Source organism: Eleginops maclovinus, chromosome 1 (genome assembly GCF_036324505.1).
Source record: "Eleginops maclovinus isolate JMC-PN-2008 ecotype Puerto Natales chromosome 1, JC_Emac_rtc_rv5, whole genome shotgun sequence".
Classification (NCBI taxonomy): Eukaryota; Metazoa; Chordata; class Actinopteri; order Perciformes; family Eleginopidae; genus Eleginops; species Eleginops maclovinus.
The window spans coordinates 16,497,931-16,517,708 of NC_086349.1; the positions used below are offsets into that span (position 1 = coordinate 16,497,931).

Here is a 19,778-nt window from a genome sequence, read left to right on the forward strand (position 1 = left end):
GTGCCATTATGGGACTATTTTCTCTTTCATAAATGGTTCAATGTTCTGATTCTTATCTTTGAGAAAAGGAAATGACTGGTGTATAATTGCTTTTAACACAATTACGTTCACTAATATGCGTTCCATTTTGTAGATTATTACAATGACAAATTGATCTTTGGTGTCCTTTTAAGAAAGCCAGAAGCACTCATTTCACTCTCTTCTCCTCTTCCTACTTTTTACCGAGTGTCTTCTCCTCGTAATTTCCCACTCTTTCTTTTCTGTCGCTGGACAATCTGTTTCTTTATTATACTGTTGACCCCTCGTCAGAAGACACCCGATGAAGAGCATCGTTCAGGTCTGTGTTAAACACCTGTGTCTCCTCTTGGACCGGAGCATGTCCTTACTTTACTTTACTTACTAACTTATTTACTTATTCACTTACAATAACGTCAAAAGAAAGACACATGCAGATGTTAATTTTCCCTTTATATACTGTAGAGCATATTTTAGATGTCCCTAGAAGAAGATCTCAGAGATCATACTGCTTTGCTGTATCAGGAAGTGTTAAGAGACTTTTTGAATGACAACTTGTTTTTGTCATGGATGTTATATTTTGGTGTTACATGAGATTACTTTAGATCTCTATACTGAACAAGCTGTTTGCTTCCTAATCAGAAAGGTTCGGCTCAACAATATTTAAAGTTTGCTAAAGTGCACACATAACAGTAAGAGTAACAGTAACAGTAACAGTAATATATCAATAATTTAAATACCTGAATTATAAAAGATCAAATGAATGGAGGACACCCAGTTTATAATCTGTTCCTGGAGGTGTTAGGACCCTAAACAGCTGCTAACTTTGTTCTGCTTATGCCTTAAGCCAGCTATGCAAATATTCTCAGGTGATATTTCTTTGTGAAAATGGGAACATACGCCGTGATGATAGATTGTCTCTGGCACCATTTATCCCAGAAGGAATTTCTGAACTTTTACCACTCACAACTCCTACTCCTCTTACAAACTTAAATAGTTGTTATGCATTTGTATAATACATTCCCCTTAAGTTATTTAAAATCCCAAGTTTAAATTCTAGATGTTCTATAATAAATAATGAGATGCTCCCAGTTGGGACTGAATGCTACCATTTACAGAAAACCCTTTTCACTCTTTTCAAAGTGTTGAAATGGCATCTAAACATCCTCAGCAATTTTTTAAATAAATAGATGCCAGTCTGAAAAATTAGGCTACCTTTCACCAGCACTGGAGGAACCCAAGTAAATCTCTGTGCATAAGCCTTTTAATCATCTATTCAACCCAGTGTACTGTATGTTGACAGCCACTATTGGAGATAATTCCTCCCAAAAGCTTTCATTCACTCTCCATCTGCATGAACATTCGTTTTCAAAAGAACTTAATTGTGCAAGCACAGTCAGCCTTAACCAACAGTTCAGATCATTTCTTTAATTCAAGGACACAGTTTCCAGGTACCGGTGAAAGCTGAGTTGTTATTAATTTTCTCTCCTGATTTAACAGGTGACACATTAGCTCATCTCCCTCGCATCGTGGCTGCCAATGCCCCCTGCTGTTCATTGTGGCAAGCTGGATGCAGTTTGTCCTTGTTTTCGAGCCCATGAATCTTGCATGCAGAGGATATTTTGATCCATGACGCTGCATATTCCGCAGGCAGCTGTGTTCCATCCCACCAAATACAGTCATCTGTTTCTCTGCCCATGCTGATGGAGGAAAGTCTTTGGCATCTCATTATTAATTGAATTAAGGGAGGTATTTCTGGAGCAAGGTGAGTTCTGAGTCTGGTAACAAAGAATTATTTATGGTGTGCTTTGAGATTCCTAGGCACTAATGGGAGCCCATCACTGTCTCTACAGATAAGTACATCGATGCTCACACTCGGACACCACCTCCCGCCTCCTAGTGTAAATGCAAACCAGCCTGGACAGAGACGCTTTGGCTCAGCTAAAGCTATAAAATGTTACATTGTCCTTCCATGATAGAATTGACAATAAGTGACTGGTTTTCTAATAGACTATTTTTAGACCTGCAAGATGGACCAGGAGCAGCTTTGTGGTTATTATGACCACAGTTGGGAACCAATTTGATCTGTCAAAGGTGCAATTCCCTAAACATCGCTGTGTTTTTTAATCAAAGCCTGTCACTCTGGTGCTAACACCTCACCTAATGTAGGCTTTTTCTGGCAGGGCAAAGGACTGATGACAGTAGTACAGTAAAAAAACCTGCATATTTGGGGGACATTATATAAAGCTACTGTAAAATCACACATTCTTATTGAAGTATTAGCACATCCAGTTCAATCATGCCAGTACACCTACCCTTTTCCACTGATCCTTAATTCTGTATTGGTATGCAGGATTGACCTTGGTGCTAATGAGCTGCTCGTGATACAGGATAGCTGATAGGCCTTAGGTCAAACTAGACATCAGAAAAGGAAACAAGGCCATACTGAGCTGCTCTTACACTGTACATAGTCCCATGCAGTTTGTATAATATTCTACTTTAAGACAGTATTTTCTTGGTGAAAAACCATCATCTTCCAGTAATAGCAATGGCTTCTCATTAGTTTGTAAAGTCAGATTCTTTACAGTTTTGACAGTCATTACACATTTAAAGTACAATCATAACACTGTTTTAAATAACCCCCAGATGCTTATAATTCACTGTTGTGCACATGATGATGACTCCCCTTAAAGCATAATCTTACCAGTATGTTAGTATGACCTCAAATTTTTTTCTTGGAACTAAGATCTCAGAAGTGTACTTTCTCAGAGTAACGAAAAAATATGAAGTCAATGAATTAAAACTATCATTATTAGATGGTAAGAAAATGCACCGTCCAAAAATATTTCTTTCATTGCAAAAATGCCAGGTACAGTTACCAGCAGTTTGGGTACACTCTGCTCTCCAAAATCGGATGAAGTGATTACAGCATTCAGAACTGAACAAATGGAGGGTTAGAGGAGAGAAACAAGAGGGGTCGTGGGCGTGTGAAGATGGAAAAGAGTACTGGGTCATTAGTCTTTGATGTTTTTCTCCCTCTGATGTGACCCATGACTAATTCTCAACCATTTTTTTCATAAAATATGTGTGCAGGACTTTATTTTCCATAATGACATACATCTATCAATGCATTATTTTGTTCATGTCTGCTAGTAATACTAATAATAATTATGTCTTCCTCACCACATTACTATCCCAATCCCCATGGCTTCTGCATGCAATGCATTATTTCCAAGGTTGACTATAGTGTGCAAAAGAATCCCTTGCTAATCCAGGCCTCAGCGTATACCTCAACCGCCCCATCCACCCGGAAAATCATGCCTCCGGCTCACGTGCATGAATCTAGCGCCAGGAATTATATGTAAAAGTGGTTGGCTTGTTGCTATAGCTAATTTAACTATATTCTTATCTTTTATGTCAATGGAAAATATCACTGAAACAATGTTATTTTCTCTTTGTCTGTAGGGTCACGGCTAGAAGCTATTTTAACATTGAATAGGGAATTATGAGGGACTATTGGGATGGTGTATCGCGTCCCATGGGACATATTAGATTGTGATGTCTCAAAGGAGGTGAGAGGGAAAAAAACCTTCCTTGGGAAAAGATAAAGGAATGAGGAATTTATGTTCAAAACTGTGATATCATCTGGTTTTTGTTTACTTTGGTGCAGTTTAATTTGCTCTAATAAATATTAATAAAAAGGATTAATCCAATTTGTTTAAATGACAACTTTTCTTAGAACTACCCTTTTGTGTGAACCCTCTAATTCTCAAGAGAGTAAGAAAATAACCAGTCACTTTTACAAGACCAGGAAGTAAGACATCTGGAGGGGACAACTGCATGAGAACCAGAATAGGATGAAAATAAGGAGGACGAATTAACAAAGACATAAATAGCTTTTTTACTATCCCTTTAGCCATGAGTATGAATAATTTCTTCAACAAAACTCCACAGTGGTTTTTCTTCATTCGATAATTTATTTTGGTTTTTATCTGGCCATTCACTTTACTTACCGTCAATGCTTTTTCTCAGACCACCTAGTTCTGTCAAGTGAAGTGGCTTTGCTTTGCTCAGAGATATTCCTAATCACAATATCACTTCTTTACTAGGAACTCCCCAAGAAAGACTTTAGCATTGTGGATAAAAAGTCAGTAATAACTACCACAACTGATATATTATTGTTTTATTTTTGCAGATTTCCAGGAATAAGGTTGGTGAAACCTGTCTTCAATGCCATACGATACATTATGAACATGCTGGGACTGACACAGTATGAAGAGATGATTCTGAAACAAGATGGTAAACAACGCAGAAGATGATCATGTAACTTCAAAGTTTCTCTCTTATTTCTAATACATATTTGCCCAGAGCAAACAGCATTTTACCTGTACCAAGAAACACATTCAAAGAAATGAGAAAAAAAGAAAAGAAAATTCCAAATCTAACTTCATTTATTGGTGTGCACCCCCCGAGGCTGCCACTTCTGCAGCATATACCAATCAAAAATATAGACATAATGGTTTGGCAGCAGCTGGTTTAGGGCAGTAGTCACATACACTCCCTCCTATTACCAAGCAATAAGTCTCACATTAAGTCAGTGGTTCATAGGCAACCTAAATAATAATCAATATGGGTCAGAAAATGTTTGCTCAGTTTTCTGGTTAAAATGGATTATTATACTCCATGCACAAACACTTATAAACTAGCTTTACAAAACAAAATAATGTCTTTTTATGTGTAGTCTCTGTCACTCTCAGTATACCAGACCATCACACAGTGTTTGCACGGTTTTATTGCAGGCTGACTTAATATGGTCACATTGGAGAAGCCATGCTTGTTGATTTGGAAACCTGGGAGCTTTTCCAGTGGCATCAATTCACTGGCCACTGTAGCGAAGTCACTGGGAAAGCAAATATCATCGTAATAACATGTATGCAAAACATTTTGATTTACAGTTTAAACACTGAGTGCATTTAATGGTCTCATATATGCCAGTACGATTATATGACACCTGAGTTTTGTTAGAGGGAATCCCAAAAACATATATAAGAAAGGTCTTTCATATGTGAGTACTTTTTATTGTTGTTGGTATGGGTCTGGACCAACTGTGGTTTTGGGGGTTTGACTACCAAGACTGGTTGTTTGACCCATAGGTCAAAGGTGAGGCTAATGTGAAGCAGCCATAGAGATAGGCTATTCAGTCAGTGTTGATCCCCTTCCAGTGTTTTTTTCAGAATCCTTCCATCCCTGTGTGAAACACAATCCGTCGCATGGGGTCCAATGCCCCGAGGCTGCCATCCTCTTTCACAACCCATATGCCCACACACTGCCAGTGCCACATCCGTGCTGCAAAGTGCATTTAATTAACAGGCTTTTCTTCAGTATAACTGAAATACTGTATCATGTGGTCCTTCCCTCCTTCCACCAAGAATGAACATCTCCACTTCCCTATGTCTTTACACACACACACACACACACACACACACACACACACACACACACACACACACACACACACACACACACACACACACACACACACACACACACACACACACACACACACACACACACTTTCTTTTCTCTTTTGTCAGCACTTTGTCAGTAATTCCTGCTTCAGTGAACTGGGCATACAGTGCATGACTTGATCTAACATGAAAGCTAAAGGCTAGCCCTGTATTAGAGCCCATAATGGGTACGAGAAATGGTAAAGAGAGAGAGGCAGAAGAAGTATGGCGTAATTCAACAACAACAATAACAGCATCCTCAGATCCTGAGAGTAAGGAGGGGAGAAAGTAAGAGAGAGAGAGAGAGAGAGAGAGAGAGAGAGAGAGAGAGGAGAGAAGAGAGAGAGAGAGAGAGAGAGAGAGAGATAGTGAGAGGAGGCTAGTCGCATCACTCAAGACGAGTAGGCGTGCTCTTGTGCGCTGCATCGTTTGATGGTCTCCCCGGTTCCCCCTGTACCTCCACTCTCTGCTCTTTGCGGGTGAGGTCGGTCACACAACGCGACTGAAAGGACTTTCCCTGCCGGAGGAGTAGTGCTCGACTTTCCGCCGTGCAGCAGAGCCGTGTGCACCGCACCGGTGAGCGGGGCCACACCGCGGCACTTTGGATAACTCACAGCTGCCGTTTGCCAAGGCGCATCGCTCAACCGCGTCCGGCTCCAAGAACAACAGCACACATTGCCATGAACGATTTAGTCGGTCAGCATAGGTGACTTCTAATTTCCTGCATTCCCCCCTCCCCCTTTCTTTAATTTTTTCGGATTCTTTGGAGAGGAAAAAAATCCAGGGAGGCAACAAAAAACACGCTCTGTGCGCATAGGGAGGGTATTTTGCCCAAGATGCAGGTGGATCGGAGCTGTGTGGTTTCTAGTGCGTGGTGTGCGTGTCTGATTTTACTTTTTTCAACTCTGAGCACCAGGGTCACCGAGGTGGGATGCACCCACCAAAGCATCCCTCCGTCCGTGTAAGTAGATGCTCTTTTACGCACCACTTGAATTTCCAAGTTTCAAAGCAGAACTTATAAATACCTACAGCTGTTTGAGTAAACAATATTTGATGCTATATCGCTATGTGTTGTTTAATGGTATAAGTATTCAGTATATATTTTTTAATTTTCTTAATACAATTTGAACTTGGCAGATTTGCGATTACATGTTTTTGCAAACATCTTTTAAAAAGCAGACTAGTCAGTCCTTTTCAGCTTTATAAATTGTGGCCTATTTGTATTTAGAAACTGTTTCTGAATTATGGCTTGACTCTGTTTATTTGTGTTCTGTACGCAGGGTGAAGCTGTGGGCTTCAGCTTTTGGTGGGGAGATGAAGTCCATATCAGCAAAGTACTCCGGCTCCCAGCTGCTGCAGAAGGTGAGCAGTTTTGTTGTCTACTTACTATAAGGTGGTACTCTGGAACCTCAATACCTAAAAAGTGTAATTCCCATGACTGAACTTGAGCACATTTTAATTTGAGGCAGTTTGAGTCTTGTCAATTATTTGAGTAGAAGAGGAGAGTTTCTTCTTTAAAATATGTGTCTTTTTATTTTAAAAATGTGTCAAAGACCACACACTATACTCCAGCAATTTTTTTGCAAAGCTGAAATGATATGATTCAGTGGGTAAGGATACTGTTTATTTAAAAGCTCACAGATACGTTTTTGAGAGACTTTTGAAATTGCTGCGTGGATGTGAAAAGACTGGCTTATGATGAGAGGAAATGACTGCTGGTGAGTCATTTTTGAATTTAGAGAAATGTCACTCTTCATCTCTTAAACTGCAGGACCCGTGCTTTTTAGGCACTTGAGAATCGGTAATGCATGTCGACTAGGTAGGCACAGATTTAAAAGCTTATTCAGAATATGCTCTTTTTAAATGGGTGTCCAATTCACAGCCACTCTGGCAGGTGTGTAGACACACAGATATTCTCTGTGGAAAGTGCTTAGCAACTGAAAGTCCCTCACATTTGAACACCCCCTTACCTCTTTTCGTACCTCTCTGCAGTCTTCTCCCGTCCCTTTTCCGCTCTCTGCCTCTGTGGCATTGATGCAATATTTGAGTGTGATGGAATGCAAATTTAGCTAATGGAGAGTCTGTTGATGAAGCATGAGTTAAGACTGGCTAATGGATAACCAATGGATAAAGCTGAAGCTAACCTCTCAGTGGCTGCCGGTCCACAGTGTTATGCAAGGGACCCTCAGTGCAGGGTCCCAGGTGGAGGCACAGACACTGGTGTGTAACTGCAAGTAGATGTCACACAGGCCAAAGAGGTGATCTGACACACTAACTTACACATGTACCCTATACATGAGTGCACACATACAGTACAGACCGACCCCCCCCCCCACCATCATGCTTGAGTGTATGCACATGACCACACACTGAATATTCACACGCACAGTCACATACACACATGTGAGCCCATAGCGTGGATTTTCTCAGAAGCCAGCAAATTGCTCTTATCTTTTTGATAGGATAAAAACTCTTCCCCCTTCTCATCTTTTTCCATCTCAAATAAGAAAACAACCCTCCCACAGAGTGACGACCTCTTTATGAAATGCAAATGAGGGCCGCAGGGTTAATTGAGCAAAGAAAGACTGTGGACCTCTTTGTGGGAATAGTGCATCTTTGACGCCAAACTGGTTTGTTGCAAGTAAAGTGTATTCACCGTGCCCGCTTGCAGTATATGTCAGATGAGCAGGGTGTATAAATTCACACATTAGATCATTCGAAAGCTTTTGGCATCATCTCATGTAGTTTTCGCCTTTATTGTGTATCTAGTGCAGTCTAGTAGCTCTTGCCCAGGAACAATGAGGAGGGACCACTGATCCCCTTAGGGCACATATGCTTTTAAATAGGCGGAAAGATAGAGGGATGTACACTGTTGTACATAGAGAAGGAGGATGGCACTGAGGAGAAAAGACCAAGGCATGTCTGTGTCAGTGTTTGTGTGTGTGTGTGTGTGTGTGTGTGTGTGTGTGTGTGTGTGTGTGTGTGTTTCCCCTGGGCAGGGGACAGATGGACTCAGTCTCTCTTGAGTTATCTCTCTGACCCTAGCGTAACAAAACTCCTTCAGAAATAACCATACCTCTGCATGAGTCTCTCTCACACACACACACACACACACACACACACACACACACACACACACACACACACACACACACACACACACACACACACACACACACACACACACACACACACACACACACACACACACACACACACACACACACAGCCCTCATCCAAATACATAAGAAGTTTAATTATATATTTGTATAGATAATTCTTATTATTGCCTTCAGTCATATTCATTCAAATTTCAAGGAAGGGTACATAAATTATACAAATCTACTTATTTGGAAATAATTCTTTTTTTTGTTCAAGTAGACACATTTGTTCCAGAGACAAAAGTTAGGATCTATATCTCTCAATCCAGTTGGACAGATTGGGCCTGTCTTCCAAGGCCCATCTCCTCTTTCATCTCGTCCCCCGTCCTGATCTGTCTCCCTTCCCACGCCACAGAGAGTTTCCTGTATCCATCGGAAATATCTCTCCTTTCAAGGTTACACACCAGTCAGGTCATATGTGTGTGTGTGTGTTTGACTGTGTGTGCACTTATATGTCCCTGAAGAAAAAAAAAAAACATGATCAATGACGCCTTCAATTTGTTACACAAATCAGGCATTAGCAGTTTACTCATCACCACATGTACAAATACGATACACATGCACGTACAATACTGTACACTATGGTGTGTACACTAACCATACAAAAGAAGAGAGACTTGTTTTTGAGACACATTAAACATCTCCCACTGATAGTGAGAATTAGCTCTGTGTGTTTTACCCTCTTCACTGCTGTTCTGTTGATATCTTTAATTTCATGTATCATTGAGCAACCTGTTTATATGAGCCAGCCTGGAGATTGCTGTGTCTCTGTGTGTGTTGTTGGCTGGACTACTTTTCACTTCACTGATGTTATCGCTTTCTGGTATCACTGTAGTGGGACATTATGCCACGCTGAAATAACTTCAAGCCTCTTGGTAATGTAAGATATAAGACAAATGATTATTCTGCGGGATCGCCACAGTGGCTGGCTGCCAGTTTCCCGCGCGTGCCTGCTTTCTTATTTTTAAGAGCAAGAGCTGTAGGCTGCAGGCGTGTGTGTGTGTGTGTGTGTAAAGTTTGCATACCTTCTTAAAGCATGCTCACCCGCACATGTACAGACACCGTATACACAGCAACCATCAGAGGATGATAGGAAGGTGTAATGATGTGTGACAAAAGTATGCTTGAATCGATTTGCCTGGGTGGGGAAGAAGAGTGTTTGTGTCTGGGTGTGTATGCATGTATAGTGTGCAATACCATTATCCTTTACCACCAAAGAGTTTAATGCAGCAAGCCAGCATCTGACATGTTGAAGTGCTGGCAATATTCATGAAGAACGAGTGACAAAAGACAAGGTGGAGTGGTGGAAAAAAGGATGGATAAAAAAATTCTTCCTGTATTAAATAATTGGGTGAGCATCAACTTAAATCTGGAATACTATGGACCTTAACAAAGAAAGAAAAAATAAAATATATGTATATCTTCTTCTATACTTTGCCTTAAGAAGCTTTACATATTTATGCTCTGTATATCTACTTTATATAGCTTGAAAAAACCTTCTACTGTCAGCTTTAAACTATTTTATAAAACATTATAGCATCTTTATCACAAGCTAATACAATAATATTGCATTATTTTTACATACCCATTTATTTTCTTAAAACCAGTTTTATCAAAATGAAAACTAAAGGGAAAAGCGAATTCTATCACAATTATGTTTTAAGTGATTTACACAAAACGGATAATGTTTTAATCGAATCGGAGGCCTTTCTGAAGATGAAGACGTTATACGAAAAAAACTGAATTGAATATTCCAACAGGAGGCAGTTTAATGTTTGTCTATGTTGGAAACACGATTCATTTATGCTCTGAATATGTATTTCAGTCACACTAACCAGATTTAAAAGCATGACTAATTATCTAATTTAGAAGTGGAAATGATGATGCATTTTAGTTTTTCACTCATTTAAAATTAATTACATATTTGGATGACAACAGTGGAAGAATGATTTTTGCTGTGCGAGTCAAAAAAAATCCACTCATATTAAGCTGCGTTTAAAGTTTTAATTAGATTTAGCTTTTGTGTGTTTTTCTAAACTTGTTAAAAATAAACGTATATTGTTGATGTTCCTTTTATTTCCTTCAAAAATTGGCCATACGAAAATGTGTTGAGATAATGTTTTATTTATGTTAGCAATATACTATTTGCTATAGCGACTTTAATAAACTCAGTACTAAAATTACTTCTACTTTAGTGAGCACATATAAATGTGTGTATTTTAATTATCTATGGGTAGTATACAATTCACAAATACCCCAAAATTACACATTTTAGTGGATGACTCTGTAATTCTTGGGGTTGTTGAAAATATCATAATAAAACTAGTGATCTGATGATGATGTGCACCCTATATATGAGTGCCCACATACAGACTCCACCCGTTACACATACAGTATGCCCTTGATCATGACACAAATAATATTTTTCTTCGGATTGATTAGAGCTTAGTTTTAAGTCCATGAATTCATAATTGAACTGTCAAATACTATCAATTGTACTTCAGACTCATTTGAAAATAAGTTGAATTATTTTTCTTTCTTTTTTCTTCCTTTTTTGTGTGTGTGTCTGTTTGTGTGTCGAAATGGAGGGGGAGAAGCATGTGTGATGGTGCCAATCTGCTGCCAAGGGTGGGTGATGTCTGAGGCGTTCCAGTGTAACAGTGTGTCAGTGAGGGGGAGACGGCTGCAGATTAGATTTAGCTTTAGGAAAATTGAATAGCTGTCAGGTTTGGTTCAGCACGGCTGGCGATGAGGTGAGGGAAGGCGGTGTTTAGGGGTGTGTACTGATGACTGTCCCTCCTTCCCTAACCTCCCCTAATCCTCCTATCCTGCCCCCCCCCACCTATCTTGTTCTCATTGACCAAAGCATGATTGTGCTAAATTTGATTGCTGCACTGTTTGTAGAGGAATATGGAGGAGCGAGGTGTGTGTGTCTGTGAAAGAGAGAGAAATGAGTGGAGAAAGAGGTAGAATGTCGTGTCACAGAGTTAATTACAGCGTTAGCAGGCGGGAGAGCTTGTGCCGCTATCCTTTCATGTCCTAGCAGACCAGCTTTAGCCAACACAGCCACTCACTCATACTGTAATTAGTGCTTTGTTGGTGAGAAAAGCCACTGCAAATCAAACAACCTGCTTTTACTGTGGAGAGGTTAGGAGCAGGGTGAGGCCTTTTGCTACCGGATTAAAGAACCACAATTCCTGAAGAGCACAACTGCTGACTCTATGTTTGTGGGCTTAGAAAATCAAGTGTCTTTTGATGACTTGTTGTGTGGATTACCTCTTTGATTTCTCCCCAATATCTGTGACTCAGTTCAATTGTCAGCGTTAAAAAAGGGAATTATTAGTTAATTTGTGTTTGTGATGAGGTAGATTTTTCTTTTACAGACTAATAATTTTCACTGACACACACACACACACACACACACACACACACACACACACACACACACACACACACACACACACACACACACACACACACACACACACACACACACACACACACACACACACACAGTAAAGTTAGCATATAGTGTCACACCTTGTGCTTTATGCTGTAAGGATGATGAATGTGAAGACTGAAGACAAATATCCACTGTCATCTGTCATTGGTTGTTCGGGTCTGGCTCTGGCTGCAGATAAAGAGCATCTCTTCATGGCTTCAGTGGAAATTATCTGATACACACACGTATAGAGGCATACACACACAATTTCACAGATTTCTGTAATTATGACAAATTATTCACCTGGTGTGCTCCAGACTGGATTGCATGCAGAGAGTAAACATTAGCCAACTTGGTAAAGGGGCGGGACTAGTACTATTAAGCACATTAACGTGTGCGGCATGGTGTGAAGGACTGTCTGTGACTTGCTGTTGTCCACATCAATCTTCCTGCCGGTAGTTTGTGTCCACCCTGTGTGCTGTAGGTAAAGATGGCCTGTGTACAGCAACACACTGCACAGACGAAAGGACAGCCGACCCAATACAGCTGCTCCATCAATCACAAATACTTCCTTATATATAATAAACCTCTGCAAGTCTAGATGTGTCTGCATTAACTACTCAAAAAATGTCCTGGTGACGCAGCTCTTTCTCTACTAATGACCTTTAACCTTTTCGTCAACACGTTAAACATGTTCACCCATGTGTTTATGTCCTTGTGCGTCCCCCAATTATTTTTCTCTCTTTCTCCCGTTCTCTTCTCTCACTTTCTCTTCTCCTCTCCCCCCATCCCTGCTGTGCTTTAATAATGGATAGGATGCAGCTACAGCACTAAAGAATACATGGGAGGGGAACTTGGGACAGGCAAGTGTTGGTCGCCACACCCTCAAAAAAGTAGTTCCGCTGCCCTAGCACAATGTTGTGCACTCGCTGCACTCTCAGGGCGGCCTTAATATGTGTCCCAGGTCACGCCCTTTGCCTTTACATCAAGTGTGCCAACATACTGACACACTCACACAAACAAACACTTGGTTTGGCTGCATTTTATGGAGCCCACACTGAACCCCATTTGCACACTTGCCATAGACTGTGAGAGTGCTGCCAAATCCAGCTCAGTGGGACAGCAGTGGCTTATCCTCCTGATGACCTTCACCTGCACTTGCTATCGTCTCACCCCAGCACACACTTGCTAACACAGGGTGCAAGAATATGATTATGCATTAACAGCAATGTCAGGACACATACAGTATAACAGCAGTTAGCGTTTCCCTGTTACTAGCTGAACAACGTCTCCAACAATACACATTGCAAAAAACGTCTCACTCTATCAGTGTATTTATTTTATTTTCCTTTAGTGTCTCTTGCAGTTCATTTTATGCGATGCATTTGTTTACTAGAGGTCTGTGCTTGGTACTAATGAAGATGACACTCTGGTAATGCTGAGTACTGAGTAAGACAGTGATTCTTAAACTAGGGGTCGCGACCCCAAACGGGGTCGGCAAAAACTTCCGTGGGGTCGCAAAATTATTTGTTACTTCAGTCGGAAATTAGCTGTTATAACACCTGGTGAAACAACGAAAAATAAAATGTCAATACAATGAAAATCTGCCTTTTTCTCATTCCTACACGCTGTTAAGAGGGAGAGAGAGAGAGAAAAAAAAAAGTTGCCCAGCTTTAAATGGCGTTTCGAATCGTTTATTGGTCCTATGATAGAAACAATGTAACAATCTGCGCCCACTGTTCAAACTCAATTTCTTCCCGGTTTTTTTACAATACGTCATAGTTAACTCGCCACGTTACTAGCCACGTTTGTGATACTAGCCACTTTTTTAGCCACTAGCCTAGTTATAACTTTCATCAAAAATGGACAGGTGGCTGCTAAAAAACAATGATTTGAGCTCAGAAGTGCCATCTACCTCCAGTTGTGCACCTACTCCTCCGCGATCCTCAGATGGGACAAGTTTGGCCGGTGGTGAGAATAAAAAAGACCCACCAACGAGGCGTCGCCGATACCTGAAAGAATTTCTTAAATATGGATTCACGTGCCAGGTAAAACATGAGCTCGACCACCCACAGTGTGTTATTTGCGGCGATGTTCTGGCACATGAAAGTTTAAAGCCCACAAAAATGAGACGACATCTCGAAAGCCGACATCCAGATGATGCTCAGAAACCCATGACATTTTTTTTACGAAAAGAAGCTGCGCTGCATGGGCAAAAGACCGTTGTGCATAGCCAAGCTACTGTGCCCACCAAAGCCTTGGCAGCGTCATACAAAGTGGCCCACCTTGTAGCCAAAGCACAAAAGCCACACACAATTGCTGAAAGCCTCATCCTTCCTGCAGCAATTGCGATGACCACAGCAATGCATGGTGAAAAGATCGCAAGTGTGCTTAAACAGATTCCCCTCTCCAATGATACCATGTCCAAACGCATTAACGACATCGCTAATGATATGAAATGCCAGCTCATCGAGAGAGTGAAAAACAGCCGGTTTTCTTTGCAGTTAGACGAGTCTACTGACTTGACTAATGTAGCCCATTTAATGGTTTTCATTCGCTACAGTCATGACGGGAAACTGCATGAGGACATGCTGTGCTGCTCTCCGATGGAAGGAAGATGTACTGGTGGAGACATTTTTAACTGTCTTAATGGTTGGATGGAGGAGACAGGCCTGGATTGGGATAAATGCATAAGCATATGCACTGACGGTGCCGGGGCTATGATGGGAAAACACAAAGGGCTGAAAGCCAAGGTCCTTAGCGTTGCACCACATGTCAAGTTCACACACTGCATTATCCATAGGGAGGCCCTGGCATCCAAGACACTTGAACCCGAGCTTAACAATGTTCTTCAAACAGCAATCCAAATAGTGAATTCGATCAAATCGCGCCCTTTAAATTCACGACTCTTCGCCCTTCTCTGCCAGGAAATGGGGTCTGCACATGAATCCCTTCTTTTTCATTCAGAGGTAAGGTGGCTTTCACGGGGCAAAGTTCTTACACGCCTGTTCGAGTTGCGAAGCGAGGTGCGCACCTTCCTCTCAGACGTGCATTCCCCTCTTGCAGACCATCTCACTGACTCGAGATGGTTATCACGTCTTGCATACCTGGCGTGCATATTTGACAAATTAAATAGTCTCAACCTGTCACTACAAGGCCCCAGCACAAACATCCTGACCCTCTCAGACAAAGTGAATGCTTTCACAAAAAAATTGCAGCGTTGGGCAGCCCGTGCAGAGAGTGGGGACTTTGAAATGTTCTCGGAGCTGCACGACTTTTTGGAGAGTGACATGAATGCCAATTCATTGAAAGAGTCAATAACCTGTCATCTTCGTAGTCTCCTCGACAAATTCAATAAGTATTTCCTCACGGAGAATGTAGAGCCTTTTGACTGGGTACGACAACCATTCACCAACTGCTCCTCAAACAACCTGCCATCTGAGCTCGAGGATGCGCTGATTGAGCTGTCCAGCGACCGCACATTGCAGGCGTCGTTTGCCTCAAAAACTCTAGATGAATTCTGGCTGTCAGTTGTGCAGGAATACCCCGGGTTGTCCAAGGCTGCCATGGACATCCTCACGCCGTTTGGATCAACCTATCTGTGCGAAAAGACATTTTCGTCCCTGGCCTACATAAAGAACAAATACAGATGTCGTCTCAACAGCATGGAGGAGAATCTTCGTGTTGCTGTGAGCAGCATCGATCCCCGAATTGACCTGCTATGCTCGCGGAAGCAGGCCCATCCTTCTCATTGACATGGCGTCCGTATAAGAGGAAGTGAGATCGTTCCAATCATACACACTCTCTGTTGACTCTTGACTCCCGTTTGATTTGGACATTTGTTTCATTGCTTTGTTTGTTCCAGTTCTTGTTTGCGTTAATAAATTGTTGCCGCCCAGGCCTTTTCTTACACATTGCCTATTTGTTTTTGCTTGATTGACAGTCGTTACCATGGGTTTGCAATGCATAACGTTGTCCTGGCAACGCGATTTACAGCCCGCCCCCAAACAACCAAACTGCAGATGGCATTGCTGTTTCTTTCAAAATGTATGACTATCACTCAAATCATTGGAGACGCAAACTCGTAAATTAATTCACACAAAATCGTTCCTTTTCCATAAAATAATCGTCATACATTGTTAATTTGTTTGGATTGGAACAAAAAATCGGTTGCTACGGAAACGTGACGTCACACTTACACACTTTTGGGAAAGTGGGGTCACCAAACCTCTCCAGTTTTTTTTGTGGGGTCGTCAGACAAAAAGTTTAAGAACCACTGGAGTAAGAGACAAACGATTACTTAGACAGCAGGATCAGAATGGATCAATGCTCAGCAATATTGATTATACAAGGTATTGTTGACATGTAGTCCACAGAGAGAAATTGTTGTAGTGCCCAGTTAGCTATTGTTTCACAGAAATGTAAAACATTTTAAATTGTATGTATTTACATATAATTCATTCTGATGGTTTGTTTTTTATAGAGTCAATAATGACGTCAATACAGGAGGTTACTGGTTGTATACGTAAGCACAATAGCTATTGTTGTCATTGGTGTCTTTACACTGATAACTGAACCTCTGCTTAAAGGAAGTGTCAAAATGTCAACTTTTTCATGTCTTATATCTTTTTTTAAATACAATATGTAATAATATTGTTGCAGCAAGCCTAAAAAAAAAGTTTGCAAAACCAGAGACTGCTCAGCTTGAATGTTGTGTATATAATACATAAAGACTTGAAATGTGAAACAAACCGTGACCGGTCAGGATTGTTCTCTAAGTACCAAAGATGAGCAGTTTTCTATATATAATCTGTAGTACTACAAAATGTTGGCAATATTAGCAATATAAGTCCCCAAAAAATATGCAGGATATTACATAAAAGTGTTCATATTCATACCGTAAATATCTAGTGAGTTGTTCATTGCGTTGTCTTTCTATCAACCTTATTTTGAAGTTAATGTTCTACATTTATTTCAAAAGGCTCATTGTATATCTTATACGGTATTATATTTCATATATTCAGTTCACTTCATGAACTGATAAATGTCTTACAGTTCTCTAAGGGGATAATATTATTCCTCTATAGGTGGTACATTTATTTCACTCATTTCACCGTGAATTTTTCCAAGCAAAGTCAAATGAAACTGCAGTTTAAAAAGTGTAACTTCCCATAATAAATTTCCACTTGCAAGGATGAATATTACCTTAATACACCCACAACAATCTTTTGCTCTTTATTTCCACTTTCACGCTGGCTGCTGCTAGAATCAATTCCAAGCCTGGGAATGTATGGAGTTGAATAGGGAAGCAGCAGGCCGCTTTGTGCGTGCTGCTAAGCATGAAAAATGTTTTCCACTACTCCCAATGAAATCCAACTGAATGCAGGCAACTACAGATATACTGTGGACTATTAATCAGTTCCATGTGAACAGATTAGACCTGCTCTTCGTGCTATTATGTCTTCCTGGCAAAGTAAATTATGGCAGTATGAAAAAAAAAAAGTTGAGATGAGACTGTGGAGAGGCTGCATTTGCTTTATACATGTGCTTTATTTATTCATTTTAAGCATAGATATGTCCTCCTTCTACCGTAGATGATGTCAGCCTCAGCCCTTAAAGTGAGCTTGTGTGTGCGTGCGTGCGTTTGGGGCACACCATGATGGCAAAGCATGTAGGACATTGAAAGATGGTGGTCATTAGAAAGTGCAGGGATTTGGCACCAACTCTGAGGGGCAATGGTGCATGCCCAACAGATGCAGTGCACCCTGGAACAAACTTCTGATTGTCGCTACCAGCTTTGCCAGCTTTGTGTGTGTGTGTGTGTGTGTGTGTGTGTGTGTGTGTGTGTGTGTGTGTGTGTGTGTGTGTGTGTGAGAGAGTGTGTGTGCAGCTGTTATTCCACTGTTCCTCTCAATAGCCCTCAGGCTGCCTTTTAACACTTTGTCACTCAGGAGCTGCAGGTGGGTGAATTCTGTTGAGAAGTGAAAGAGGTGAGGTGTGTAAGTGGTTTCAATTATACTGAAAATGGCTTGTATGGGGTCAAAGATCAGTAGAAAATGTTGTACTGATATATTTTTCAAAGTTAAAATACAGTTAGTTGTAGTCGTAGTCCTTCCGTAATACTGCCAACCAAAAACACATCTTTTAACCAAACCAAATATTTAACCTCCTTTGTGGCTGTCATGTAAACACTCAACCGAAATGGTCAGACATCCTGAAGCTGAATTTATTTTCCTTTCGCACTGAAGCTCTTGAATATATTTTGAAATGATAGGATACAGTTTAAGTTGGATGGTTTGCAATCCAAACCTTCTATGTGTATTTACTGATAACACTAGTGCTTGAAGTAGTTCATATTTAGTGATGGAGTATAGATACACTCTATAATAATACACAAAATGTTGTTCATTTTAAAGTCTTTGGGTCCGACAGACACTCCACTTATTAAATCCCGACAGTAATATCTCTACAACGGTTGGAGGACATTTTGTGGTTCCTAGGGGAACATGGCAGCCTTTGTTTTCTCATAGTGAAGTCCTTCTAAAGCTAAGGCTAAACACAGCTCTTTTTATTGCGTTTCGACAATAAGGGTTTGGTTAGCTTCATTTTTAGCACAGATCATCATTAGCGGACAGTTTGGTTATCAAACTGCTCTGAGATTATGACTATGCCTTGCTCATTGATGACCCCCTGCTTACTTCCAGATGTTAGTAAGTTAAACTAGTTTCTTTTTTCAACAGTCAATTGTGATTTTACCTCTTCTGATGAAAACACTTATACAGCTGCTTTCACTGCTGTCAACCCACTGAAGAATAGGAAACCAGCATGTAACACTGATGATAAATAAGGGCTTGTAGGATCATTATTTAGCTGTTGTTATCTTTCTAGATTTAACGGAGCGTTAATCATTCAAAAGAGAAAGAGATTGGGAACGTTGTTATTAAGTCTGACACAAAGCAGGTTCCAGCTTTGTCCAGCAGTGGCTCAGTCAGTAGGGGCTTGGACTGGGAATCGTAGGGTCGCCGGTTCAAGTCCCCGAACAGACTTGAAATATGGAAAGTGGACTGCTGCTTGGAGAGGTCCCAGTCCACCTCCTGGGCCCTGCTGTGGTGCCCTTGAGCAAGGCACCGGACACTTCCAATCCCCCCTCCCCATTGCTCCCCGGGCGTTGCACAATAGCTGCCCACTGCTCCTAGTACTAGGATGGGTTAAATGCAGAGGACCAATTTCACTGTGTGTGCATGTATGTGACAATAAAGAGGGTTTCATCCTCCGATTCTAAGCTATCTTTTTCCAGATTCAATCAATTTTGATTTTAATAAGTCCGATTTTTTGTCTGGCAGGCAAAATGACACATTGAAGTTGGGTAGTTTGTATTTTATGTGGGCAAGTGAGTATGTTCAACAGGTGCTTTATGTTGCCTTTAGCTGTGACTCAGCAGGGCAGAAAGGACACTTTGTTTTATAGGGGAAGAAAAATGGGAGCATGGTGGTAAATGTTAGTCATACAACAATCTGGTTTCTGCTCATTCTTTTTAAGCCTTGGACGGCAAGTCTGACGGCATGGTAGATGTGCACAGCCCGGTGACAGACCACAATGCAACTGTTCCCAGACACCTTATGGCACAGTTTATTTCCTTTCAAGAGTGGCCCT

The 19,778-nt window shown here is 41.0% G+C and overlaps 1 protein-coding gene across 4 annotated transcripts in view; it reads left to right on the forward strand.

Moving 5' to 3' along the window:
* Window positions 1-301: 301 nt before the first annotated feature.
* Window positions 302-19,778, forward strand: part of cacna2d3a (calcium channel, voltage-dependent, alpha 2/delta subunit 3a) — a 108,159-nt gene continuing 88,682 nt past the window's right edge. The window contains exons 1-5 of one of the 4 annotated variants that reach the window (XM_063884458.1): window positions 302-1,780; window positions 1,869-2,109; window positions 4,211-4,314; window positions 6,439-6,483; window positions 6,803-6,884. In XM_063884458.1, coding sequence (XP_063740528.1) covers window positions 6,837-6,884 — 48 coding nt within the window. In that variant the 5' untranslated portion in view covers window positions 302-1,780; window positions 1,869-2,109; window positions 4,211-4,314; window positions 6,439-6,483; window positions 6,803-6,836. Of the gene's footprint in view, window positions 1,781-1,868; window positions 4,315-5,866; window positions 6,484-6,802; window positions 6,885-19,778 lie in introns of those variants that run through there. The other 3 variants (XM_063884467.1, XM_063884449.1, XM_063884442.1) reach the window with 3 other exon arrangements.